Source organism: Setaria viridis, chromosome 2, assembly GCF_005286985.2.
Source record: "Setaria viridis chromosome 2, Setaria_viridis_v4.0, whole genome shotgun sequence".
NCBI classification, from domain to species: domain Eukaryota; kingdom Viridiplantae; phylum Streptophyta; class Magnoliopsida; order Poales; family Poaceae; genus Setaria; species Setaria viridis.
Genome location: NC_048264.2, coordinates 40846375 through 40858657, shown reverse-complemented (window position 1 = coordinate 40858657; position 12283 = coordinate 40846375). Strand labels below are relative to the sequence as shown.

The 12283-nt window shown below is 48.3% G+C and overlaps 2 protein-coding genes across 2 annotated transcripts; one reads left to right on the top strand and one right to left on the bottom strand.

The window, feature by feature from the left end:
* Positions 1-5752: 5752 nt before the first annotated feature.
* On the top strand, positions 5753-8125 carry LOC117842705 (isocitrate lyase). The gene is made up of 3 exons (XM_034723208.1): positions 5753-5937; positions 6043-7645; positions 7766-8125. The coding sequence occupies exons 1-3, from the start codon at positions 5908-5910 to the stop codon at positions 7852-7854; spliced, it is 1722 nt and encodes a 573-aa protein (XP_034579099.1). The 5' UTR covers positions 5753-5907; the 3' UTR covers positions 7855-8125.
* Positions 8126-9072: 947 nt separating this feature from the next.
* On the bottom strand, positions 9073-11997 carry LOC117842706 (syntaxin-132). The gene is made up of 13 exons (XM_034723209.2): positions 11703-11997; positions 11350-11457; positions 11139-11195; positions 11018-11066; positions 10836-10924; positions 10681-10754; positions 10321-10363; positions 10178-10238; positions 10056-10081; positions 9901-9978; positions 9713-9793; positions 9576-9641; positions 9073-9449 (listed from the first exon to the last, which is right to left on the bottom strand). Exons 1-13 carry the CDS (start codon positions 11718-11720, stop codon positions 9288-9290), a joined length of 912 nt encoding a protein of 303 aa, XP_034579100.1. The 5' UTR covers positions 11721-11997; the 3' UTR covers positions 9073-9287.
* Between the last annotated feature and the right edge of the window lie 286 nt (positions 11998-12283).

Here is a 12283-nt window from a genome sequence, read left to right as displayed (position 1 = left end):
AGCTTCGTCGGGACCGAGCAAACTTTCCGAACTTCCTGCCTTCTTTGGTCGAAGTCAGCTAGCTTCGGCTTCTTGCCACGGAATCTTCCCGAAGCCAAATTGTTGGGTGCTCCGCGGGGGTTTTAACTTCGCGAGTCCTTGCCTGCAAAACAACAGAGTGGACACCTTCGTGATAGTTGACTTCGGTTATTTGCTGGCTTTGTAAAGGGGAAGGTGACGAGTTTGGAGTCGATTAAGAGAGAGGGTCCCTGCCAGCGCCATTCAGGGTGCGCTGTGGGGCGGTCCCCAACAACTAGACTACAAAATAGGTCAAATTCTGGTCCATATGATTCATGAAAGTGACCTTGCATCCATAAAACCTTTCTAAGAACCGCCTGGCCAATCATCAAGCATGACATCATGCGTGCCTTTCATGCACTCTGGTCCCTAGATGATAGCAGCCTTCATTTAGTTAATCAAGCTTACATGGTACTTCTTCGGAAAAAACAGGATGCATAATACATTGCTGATTATCGTCCGATAAGCCTCATTCATAGCTTCTCAAAGCTCTTCACCAAGGTTTTGGTCAACAGACTAGCACCCAAGCTGAATGAGTTGGTGCGGCAGAATCAAAGTGCCTTCATCAAGGGGCGTCTTTTGCATGACAATTTCCGTGCCGTCGATCTTTCTGCAAAACTGCTCCAGAGACGCAAGACACCCTCAGCCTTGATCAAGGTAGACATCTCAAAAGCATTTGATTCGGTGAATTGGATTTATGGCTGAAAATCCTAAGACACATGGGTTTCACAAGACGTTGGCTCGATTGGATAAGCCTGTTGCTTTCTACAGCTAGCACGAAAATCATTCTGAATGGAGCTCCAGGAAAGCGGATATGCCACGCCAAGGGCCTCCGGCAAAGGGATCCCCTGTCGCCCATGTTGTTCGTCCTGGCAATGGAAGCTTTGAATTCTCTGATCACTCTGGCAGACAAAGAAGGCCCCTTACTTCCGCTGGGATCCAGTGCCATAAAAGAACGTCTATTCTTATATGCTGATGATGTGGTACTCTTTCTGACCCCGAATCAACGAGACATGATTGTCACACGAACTATACTAGATCTTTTTGGACGAGCTTCAGGCCTCCAAACCAATCTGAACAAGTGTGAGATCTCCCCCATCCAATGTGGTCTAGAGGAGACAGTAACTTTGATCAGCCTATTTCCTGGGCGCCTACAGCATCTCCCTTGCAAATACCTGGGAATCCCAATCTCTACCAAGAAGTTGACAAATAAAGATCTTATGCCACTGGTGGACAAGATCAAGGCGGGGCTACCAGCATGGAAGGCAGAGATGATGAGTAAAGTGGGTCGTGCAGTACTGGTTCGAGTGAAAATGTTAGCGGTTCCAATTCATACCGCAATGGCAGTGTCACTGTCTCCATGGCTCATCAAAGGTATTGATAAGCGCAGACGTGCTTTCCTATGAAGAGGGACTGAGATGGTCTCGGGAGGACACTGCTTACTAGCATGGCCGAAGGTGTGCAGGCCACAACAACTAGGTGGCCTGGGGATTACTAATCTCCAACTCATGGGATATGCTCTACGCATGCGGTGGTTATGGCCGAAAAGAACAGACACATCTCGTCCATGGTTCTCCCTTCCTGATAAAGTGGAACCTCAAGTAGCAGAGTTATTCTTCTACTCCACCTCAATTCAGGTTGGAAATGGCAAATGGACTCTATTCTGGACAGATAGATGGATTGAGGGTTGATCGGTTGCAGAGATTGCCCCATGTTTGGTTCAAGCGGTTGGCCCAAGAATTAGGAAGAATCGCACGGTTCATGAAGGCCTCCAAAACTGAAATTGGGTGAAAGATATCTCTGGGGCACTCACAGTGCATGTACTGCAAGATTACTTAGCCATCTGGGACAAAATACAATCAGTGACACTTGATGAAGATGCACAAGACAGGGTGCTTTGGAACTGGACTAAGGATCAGACCTTCACAACATCAAGTGCATACAGAACTTTTTTCATTGGACAGCACCCAATACCAGGAGCTTCGGTTCTTCGCAAAACTCGAGCACCTGGTAAATGCAAAACTCGAGCACCTGGACAGCTGCAAGATGCAAGAAACATAACCTGCAGGATGATGATAGTTGCATACTCTGTAGACAGGAACCTGAAACTATTACTCACTTGCTTATCAGATGCTCATACACAAGGCAAATCTGGCACCTGGCTCTTTCAAAGGTATCCTGGGAAGTCCCGACTCCATCTCCATCTCCAGAGGATCACTATTTGGCTGCCTGGTGGACACGATCAAGGAAGCGAGTTGACAAAGCTGACAGGAAGACTTTTGATTCCATGGTCATCTTGATCTCCTGGTCTATCTGGTTAGAGCGCAATTGTCGGACTTTCAACAGTACCGAGAAGAATGTGGTTCAGCTGATGCAAACGATCATTGATGAAGCTTCACTATGGGTCGCAGCTAGATTTAATTCTTTAGCTCATTTAACTATGCCTACCTCAAATAGTAATACAGCTGTAGGTCGCGAAATGATTTCTCTGTAACAGCAAGCTGAACTTTAGCTGTGAAGCAGGTCATCAAGTCTAGATGACACTGCTCAACCCTGTACTTTCTATCTCTTCCTCTTAATAAAATACGTGGCAAGGCACGGTCGCGAAAAAAAAAGAAAGGATGAAGTATTGTGCACATTTCCTTTCCTGGCTATGTGATCATTGCGATCCTTGTATATTGATTTTCCCTTTTCATGGAATTGTTAGCGAAATGAAAAATACAAGAAGATCTATATCTTTCGGACCACTAGCCAATGGAATTTTTTTGGCAGCTCACTAGAGGAAAAGTATTAAAGTCGTAACGATTCCATGTTATTTGGTGATGTTGTGTTACATTTGTGCACGAATTTCATTTACACTATATCTTGTATTGGCTCATCAATTATATATTGCATAGTACATGTTGATCCCATTTAAGTTCGGTGGGAGCTGGAAAAATATTTAGTGGAAACCACTTTCAACCTGTTCGACTGTGATTGCGGCGGCGGCCGCAGCCACCTGCAGGTCATCGCTATCGCCATGGCCTGCAGGCTGCTGAAGCACAGCCGAACACACGCTTTCTTGGTGGCTAAAAAAAACATACTTAAAAGTGCGGCCCAGCAGCAGCATTCATTCGGGCCGGCATGAGGCCGTAGCATTTCGCGTCCAGCCCAGCTAATAAACGCGCGCCCCAGGAACTTGGCACCAAAGCCCACGACAAAAATTAGCCCAGTCCAGTACGTGAATATTCATCCCAAACTAAAAAATAATAATCAAGCTTCTAGAAAGCCACTTGAGCAGTGGCGTGCCGGCCTGGGACGGATGGATGGGATCAGCCGCACGAAGTTGGAAGTCTGATCCATTTCATTCGTTCATTCAGAAATATACAAAAGAAAAAAGAAGAAAAGGCCAGAAAGTGTGATGTGGACGATAAACATTAGCATTTTGTGCCATGCTTACTTGGTCTCCCCTCCTTTCCTCCGTAGCCCAATCAATCCTTATCCGTTCTCTTCCGGTAGGTGCGTACCAGGCCCAATCCTGATTTGACTCCTGCGTCACGGGCCTTGCAACCTGCAATGATAGATCATTCTGTCTGTAGTAGATGTGTTAATTTAGAGGCATCGCATTTCGGCAATTCAGTTCCGTTGGAACATTTTTCCATAAGAAAGCCGGAAGCGGCAGCAGAAATGGAAGACTATATTTTTCACCTTATTGTCACTGCTATATCGCAGTCCCATTTTCCAAACTGCGGCGGAATATCGAATTGCCTTGGCCATGTGCTAGTTTGATCACTCTCTCTCCGTCCCAAATTACTATTCATTTTCACTTTTCTATATACACACCTTTTGATATACACCTAGATATATATTTGTATCTAGATACGTAGCAAAAGTGATGTATCAAATTTTTTTTAAAATAAATAGTAATTTAGGACGGAAGTATTATGCTTCACGTGGTTATATGAAGAATTTCGTTTTCACGGTGTTAATGCGTATGCATGATGTGTAATAAATAGTCATCCGTAGCTCGTTTCACTGTCAAAGTTAGCAAATAAGTTTTTTTTTCAGCGAACCAACGAGTGATAGTTATTGTTTTCCTTAGGGTCGTAGCAGTAGCACACAGTGGCGGACGCAGGAATCAAATGGAGCATGGGCGAAACTAAAAAATTATCTTCCTATCTCCAGTGAAAGAGGGTGCAACCATACGGAACTGCTCTAGCAACAATGACGCCGGAGCGCCCAGGCTCGCCCAGCCCTGGGTCCGCCCTTGTTAGCATACCACCAGTCTGGATGGATGCAGGATGAAAAGCTTGGGGAGCTCATCTCCCTTCCGCTTCCTCTTGTCCCCCGTCTTCTTCTTCATCCTTCCCTTCTTTCATCTACTTCTTCCTCCTCCCCTCTTCTTTCCATGAAGTTCCAGGGGTAGGGGGCTTGAGCCCCCCAGCTCTACGTTGGATCCGTCCTGCCCCAAGCCCTACCCACTATTGGACCTGAGCATTTTAAGTCCAGCCTAGCCCACAGGCCCGGCCCCAGCCCAGTGGGTTTTGACCTGCTCAAGGTAGCTGTCGGGCCGGGCATGGTCAGTGGAAACTAAGCCCAAAAAAATCAGGCCGACCGAGCCCGCCCAAACAATTAATTTCATTTATTTTTTAACTAAAAAAGAATGGGCGGTCCAAGCCCGGACCAAAAACTTGGCCCAACAACATCCATGGGCTATTCGTGGACACAAATTTTCAGCTCGAAATGAACCGACCTTTTTGTCAGCCCGGCTCAGCCTGCAAAATGCTCAGGTCTACCCACCATCCCATGTTTGGCGATGTCACTATCACCGAATCTACTCTTGCATCCCCACTACAATGCTAAAGACTCTAGTTGCCTTCCACCCCTTCCACCGATTCGTTGAGCGTGCATGCCTCACACAAAGCATCTCTCTCTAAACCTTGCGGTGATAAAAATTCCCCTAGAAGCAAACCCTACTACTACTACTGAGGGCATGCACAATGAGGCAATAAAAGGTGCTTATAAGTGAGTGCTTAAAGAGAGAGAATGTTGTTATATCATTAAGCACTGATTTAGGTGTCAAGCTCTACAATACCACCTTGTTAAGCGCCACTGCTACACATCTCGTTGAAGCACAAGGTGCAAATGAAGTGGTAAAAAAAATCAATTTTTTCACTAAACCTCTCTTTTATGCACCTCCATGGTACATGCATGTTCTTAAGAAGTCACTCGTGATCCTAACCGAACAACTACAAGTTTTTACTCTCTTTTGCCAATTTTTTTAATGACTTTTAGGTATCTTTGTACTGGCAGGTGCCAATTCTACATACTAGCACTATAATTTTTGTGGACCAGCACAAATCGTTTCTACTGTAGTGCACGATGCGTGAAAAAAAAAAAATCTTCCAGTGTCCATTAGCTCACTGGTCGCAGTTCAGTTTACGCAAAACGATCGGATTGGAGGAGCACGCACGCAACCGCTCTCGGCTGCAGTGTGCGAGAGTGTCCAGCTAGCGCTAACCGCCGCAACCTTACAAAACGTTCGAGTGTGGTGCGCGCGAAGCAAGTTTTTGTCCCCATGCGAAACCGATCAGGCGACGTACGTGTCGGCCATCACTCCCCGTTGCAACTCTCCCAACTGCACCAGACGATAAGGATCGGAAGTTGGAAGCCTACACGTTACGTTCAAGTTGCATGCATGATTCTGCGAGCGCTCCTCCAGGCGTACGTACACACCGCTGACTATAAATTCGGCAGGATCGTCCCAGCCGATACAAGCAACCAAGGCACGCTCGCACTTGCAACTCCTTATCATCCATCTCCAAGCGCGCGTGTCTTGATTCGTGTACCTCTGCACCGTCGCTACCAGCCATGGCGTCGCCGTTCTCCGTGCCTTCCCTGGTCGGTTTCTCGATCGACTCGCCATGCTACTGCATTCCATTTTCAACTGTTTCTGCATGTGATCTCATGGTAAACTTGCTTTTCGTCGTGTCTGGACACGTGCAGATCATGGAGGAGGAAGGGAGGTTCGAGGCGGAGGTAGCGGAGGTGGAGTCGTGGTGGGGCACGGAGCGGTTCCGTCTGACCAAGCGCCCCTACGCCGCCCGCGACGTCGTCCTCCTCCGCGGCACGCTCCGGCAGAGCTACGCCTCGGGGGAGATGGCCAAGAAGCTGTGGCGCACGCTCAGGGCGCACCAGGCCGCCGGCACCGCGTCCCGCACCTTCGGCGCGCTGGACCCCGTCCAGGTGACCATGATGGCCAAGCACCTCGACACCATCTACGTCTCCGGGTGGCAGTGCTCCTCCACGCACACCTCCACCAACGAGCCCGGCCCGGACCTCGCCGACTACCCCTACGACACCGTGCCCAACAAGGTGGAGCACCTCTTCTTCGCGCAGCTCTACCACGACCGCAAGCAGCGGGAGGCGCGCATGTCGCTGCCCCGCGCCGAGCGGGCGCGCGCGTCCTACGTCGACTTCCTCAAGCCCATCATCGCCGACGGAGACACCGGCTTCGGCGGCGCCACCGCCACCGTCAAGCTCTGCAAGCTCTTCGTCGAGCGCGGGGCCGCCGGGGTCCACCTCGAGGACCAGTCGTCCGTCACCAAGAAGTGCGGCCACATGGCCGGGAAGGTGCTCGTCGCGGTGTCCGAGCACGTCAACCGCCTCGTCGCCGCGCGGCTCCAGTTCGACGTCATGGGCGTCGAGACCGTCCTCGTCGCGCGCTCCGACGCCGTCGCCGCCACGCTCATCCAGACCAACGTCGACGCGCGGGACCACCAGTTCATCCTCGGCGCCACCAACCCGGGCCTCAGGGGACGGAGCCTCGCCGCCGTTCTCTCCGACGGCATGGCGGCCGGCAAGACCGGCCGGGAGCTCCAGGCCATCGAGGACGAGTGGCTGGCCGCGGCGCAGCTCAAGACCTTCTCCGACTGCGTCAGGGACGCCATCGCGGGGCTGAACGCCACCGAACAGGAGAAGCAGCGAAAGCTCCAGGAGTGGGACGCCGCCACCAGCTACGATAGGTGCGTGTCCAACGAGCAGGCGCGCGACGTCGCGGCGCGCCTCGGCGTCGCGTCCGTGTTCTGGGACTGGGACCTTCCCCGGACCAGGGAAGGGTTCTACCGCTTCCGGGGCTCCGTGGCGGCGGCCGTGGTCCGTGGCCGCGCCTTCGCGCCGCACGCCGACGTGCTCTGGATGGAGACGTCGAGCCCCAACGTGGCCGAGTGCACGGCCTTCGCGGAGGGCGTCAAGGCGGCGTGCCCCGAGGTCATGCTGGCATACAACCTCTCACCGTCCTTCAACTGGGACGCGTCCGGGATGACGGACGGCGAGATGTCGGCGTTCATCCCGCGCGTCGCGCGGCTCGGCTACGTCTGGCAGTTCATCACGCTCGCCGGGTTCCACGCCGACGCGCTCGTCACCGACACGTTCGCCCGGGACTTCGCGCGGCGGGGCATGCTGGCCTACGTGGAGAGGATCCAGAGGGAGGAGAGGATCAACGGGGTGGAGACGCTGGAGCACCAGAAGTGGTCGGGCGCCAACTTCTACGACAGGGTGCTCAAGACCGTGCAGGGTGGCATATCCTCCACCGCCGCCATGGGCAAAGGCAAGTTGCTCGTGCAGTCATGCCAGTGAAATTCATTTGCCGAAACTCCAGTGTTATTTGAAATTAGTTTTATCTTGAAATAATTTTGATGGAGTAATCTGTTTGGATGTGTGCTTGCAGGAGTTACTGAGGATCAGTTCAAGGACTCGTATCCTGCATCTGGAAATGGTGGTAGTAGCCTTCAAGTTGTTGCCAAATCCAGGATTTGATGAGGATTGAGAGAGGACGAAGGCTCTAATAAAATAAATGAAAATAATAAAATGGCCTCAGATCATCAGCTATACGGGAAGATGCTCTTTACAGTACAAATTGCATTGTGATGGGCGTGCACGAATCAATCAATCGCCTAGCTGCATGTATATGAATCGAGGAGTTGCATGAGTGTATGCCTACTGGAACAATCCGTTGGGTTGAAAGTATTATTAGGTCAACCTTTACGATTATTTATCAATTGAAATTGAATAAATCATTTGATTCACAGTCTTGTGCTCCAAAACAAAACTCGATTTGCAGTACGTGCATACACACTGAGGTCATGAATTTCAAGAAATTATGTTGCAGTTCAATTAATTGTCGAATACACAGTCCTCGAAAACCTGCACTTGCAGTAGCATACCATGCTCCTCTTCTTCACAATATTGGAGGAACACGCTTCTTCACTTGATGATTATTAAATCCAGAAGCCAAAAGGTTGGCGTTCTGATGAGAGGCGAGGCAGCTTGTAGACTCTAGCCCTCCTCTTCACAGCGCAAAGCTCACCGTCGCCGGAGTACTTGACTCGGAATGTAACCACGCGAAGCAGCATCCTCACCTTGAGACCGAAGGTCGAGGCCATGCTCTCGCCCTCCGGCGCCAAGGTCTCCTGCAGACAGAACTCGGCGTTGCCCATGTAGGTGAGGTTGGCCTCGAGATGTCTCTTCAACCCCTTGCTGAACAGAAGGTCCTTCCCGTACTTGCAGGCGGGCTCCACGGTCCCCTTGCTGAACAGAAGGTCCCGGCCTTGTCCACGGACAGGAAGACGGTGGCGGCGTCCGGGTGCACGGCGTGGGACAGTACGCCGCCCAGCTTGAACGGCGGCGACGGGAGAACCTCCCACTGCCACTTTCCACGGCCGGGCCGCGGCTCGGGGCCGAGCCTCTCGAAGCAACCGGGCTGCTTGCCTTCCCTGAAGCGCCGGCATACCGGGTGGCAGCCCAGGGCGTAGATCGTGCGGCCTAGCGCCCAGAACGCGGGGCCATCCTTTGGTGCTTGGAAAGGTGGGGTCGTGGTCACCAACCGCGTCCTGGTGGATCACGGGCATCCTTACACAGCATGTTGGGATACAGAAAAGAATGCCAAGCTTTTATGAGGGCAGTACAGTTTTCACTTTTCAGGTCGACCTCCAAGCAACTGCACCTAGTTTTCATTTCAGAAAAAGAAAACCAGCATGATAAACTGAAACCTCATTTGGTTTTCAATAATCTACATCCACGGTAAAGTTTTTTGGCCTTCATGACGCTTTTTTAAGTACATAAATACGGCTTTTCTGAGTGATATAGCCAAGAGAGGTGGTCGCAACTTAAAAGAACTGTAGTAGCCTAGTTTTGCAAAACATGCAACAGAAGATAGTAGTATATATATTGCTCGTTTTCTTCTCCCTCCTTTACTTAGCCCAAGGCTTTAAAATGGAAAGGACAACGATGACAGCAATTACTAGCAGAAGGATAATTGCAATCAACATGCACTTCCTCGATTTCTTCTGCAGGCTCTTTGCGGTGCGTAGCGCTTCAGTACCAGTTACCACATGGTTTACAGCATTTTGAACCTGACAGTTGAAAGGCATCAGCTACCAAGCATGGCAGAATTTCCAGTAACACTGACGAAAATCTGAGGTTTTTCCGTGACTCAGATTAGGAAAAGATTAATCAGAGAAAAAACATCAGTGACAAACCTGATTTTCAATATTGTCTAGAATCTCTCCTTGTGCATCAACGAGTGCTGCCATGTCTGCAAAAATCTGAAAAGAAACAGTACATGCCATGGTTTAGTGATCAAGGGGAATTTGGGATACAATCTTGCCAAAATTACCTGTTGCAGTTCAAGAAGCCTTTTCTCAATCTCCATGACTGCATCGTGACGTTCCTGAATTTCTTCAATTGTTGCAAGAATCTATACCTCAAGTGCAATTTATGAAACACGAAGCAAGAATAGTTAACCAACTGAGAGGAACAGTTTGTCTTTTAACTGAAATCAATTAAGCTTTAGTGCTAACTGACCTGCCCTCGGCCAGTCCCCTGAATTGCTCTCTCAAAGATCTGCTCACTGCTGCCAGTCTCAATGAGGCGGTCGATTACCTAATCATTGTGCCAAAATTATGATCAGAAAAGGTTAGCATTCACTGTACCTAGTTTAGTAGAACCAGCACCCTCACCTCTTCAGAAGGCTTTGTACCCGTGACTGCTCAAGTTCAAGATTGAGGTTTGTAAATATATGTTCACAAGATAACTCAAACCAAAATGATGGTCAAAGAGAACAATGGAAGATTTTTCTTACCTGTGAAGATCCTCCTCTCTACAACTTCTCGGTACTCTTCTTGTATGGTTTGCCTTAGATTCTGTTACAGATACTTAATGATGTGATGCCAAATTTTTAATTTTATTTTTATATAGAAGATGAAGGGAGTAAGGCAATTGCACCTGGAAATCGTTCATTCTTTCTTTCATCTTCTTCTTCAATGTGCTGTGAGAAAAGTTAAGCTTTTGTCCGTGAAGCAAATTTTTTTTGATATATTGAACAAGTAATATATGCCGTACATTAAGCTACTAATCTCTGTCCAAATCCAAAATATTACGGACTAACTGATAAGCTTACCAAAGGTCTTGAGAAAGTGATAAATATATGTGATGATTGGAGGGTTAAAAACAGCAAACCTGTTTAAATTTTGTAACTTCTTAGTTTTATGGTAAGCAGCAACTAGCTAGTGCTTAGAAGTATTCAGTTGATCCGGACCACTCTAGATGCTTTACATATGCACAACAAATGCATGAAGATCTTACATGGTCATTGACATCCTTGATCGATCTACGCTCGTGCCCTTCCCACACCCTGGCTTCTTTCTGTTCTCAAGATTCTGCAAACCGAAAAGGAGAATGAGCCCTGACGAACATCAGGTTAATCACATACGAAGGTATGATCAGGTTAACATCGGTACATTTCTGTCCATTTGTTCCAACTTGACTTTTACGCTGCGTGCGATCTTCCCTACTTCATCAATGTCTTTCTCCATGCGCCCTTTGATCGCTGGAAGGTGCGTTATTTCAGACAAATGTTTCAGTTAGATCATCCTGTTAAGAAATGAATATATTAGTCTTTTTCAACAAGTGAAGTTTGCACCTTTCATTGCAGACGCCTTGGTGACTGACTTTGACTCCTCATTAGCTTCCTGCAGGTTAGCAAGAAAGACGCCTTAGTTGTCTGCATAATGGTTCAAACCTGAATGACGAGGATTAGTTACCTGAAGCTTGTGAACTATTTTGGACATCTTATCCAACAGCATTTCAATCTCTTTGACCTAACACAAGAAAAAACTCCTTGTAAGAAATATGAAAAGCTATCTCTGCATAATTTAACGAAAACCACTACCAAACTGCATATAAGAATGGTTGAGGGAAAAATAAAATTCAGATCTGCACTTTTGGGCTTCCATTATAAACTGAAGACCAAACCTCTTCATAGAAGTCCTTGAGACCATAATCCGTTTTGTCCTTCGGATTTCGATTCCCCATCTCAACGTCCCTCTCCCTTTCCGGCTTCTCGTCCCTTTCAAAGGAATCCTATCATCGAATTGACAGAACCCACAGCGGTTCCAACAGTTAGTACAGATTCAGCACTGAATTTGGTATCTCGGTCTTTACAGTTACAGTTTATCCCAACAAGAAAGCCAGTTAGGCTTCAAAATCAGATATTCTGAGCATGACGAAATCACTGTTTCCATAAGTCTAGCTGCTGAGAACGAAAATAGAAATAAAAGATACAAAACAAGGGAAGAGATAATCTTGGAAGAAGGAACTGAACATACCGTGAGAAGATTGTTCATCTTGTCGTCCCCAGAGAAAGAGACGGAGCAGGCCTCCCTTGGGTTTCTCGTGTGAAGAACAGCAAGCCGATCAGGAAGGAGATGGTGTATTTCAGAGGACTTTGGAGAAGCCGTTCTAGCGAGGGTAAGTAGTAATAAACTATGCAAGGCTGATCTTGGCGACGCCGGCCAGCACTAGAAACAATTAACTAGCAAACAACCGGGTTTAGCAACTAACTAAAGAGACTTAATGCGTTTTGAATGGTAATGAAGACGCTGCCGATGGATGGGAGATTGGGAGAATGCAGAGGTCCAAATGGAAGAGACAGCCGCGTTACTTTATTCTACATCTTCCTCGAGTCATCCATGTCAATAATGTATCGCACGGGTTTAACGGGCTGAGCTTGTGGTATTTGCATCCGGCCCAATTTATACGGGCCGTTAAAGAGGCTACTGGGCTCTCTTCGGCCTCTTTCCAACGCGGGATTTTTTTTTCAAAAAAAAGAAACCTGAAGCTGCCTGCGGTAACAGCGTCGATATAGTTGTTTAATAAACAGATTTTGTGGTAATTATCTTAATTACGG

Excerpts from the sequence above, each read along its gene's own strand:
- LOC117842705 (XM_034723208.1), top strand. The coding sequence starts at position 5,908 with ATGGCGTCGCCGTTCTCCGTGCCTTCCCTG. Across the intron at positions 5,938-6,042 it reads CGTTCTCCGTGCCTTCCCTG|ATCATGGAGGAGGAAGGGAG; the intron begins GTCGGTTTCTCG and ends GGACACGTGCAG. Across the intron at positions 7,646-7,765 it reads CACCGCCGCCATGGGCAAAG|GAGTTACTGAGGATCAGTTC; the intron begins GCAAGTTGCTCG and ends GTGTGCTTGCAG.
- LOC117842706 (XM_034723209.2), bottom strand. Across the intron at positions 11,067-11,138 it reads AAATAGTTCACAAGCTTCAG|GAAGCTAATGAGGAGTCAAA; the intron begins GTAACTAATCCT and ends GCTAACCTGCAG. Across the intron at positions 9,450-9,575 it reads TAGACAATATTGAAAATCAG|GTTCAAAATGCTGTAAACCA; the intron begins GTTTGTCACTGA and ends TTCAACTGTCAG.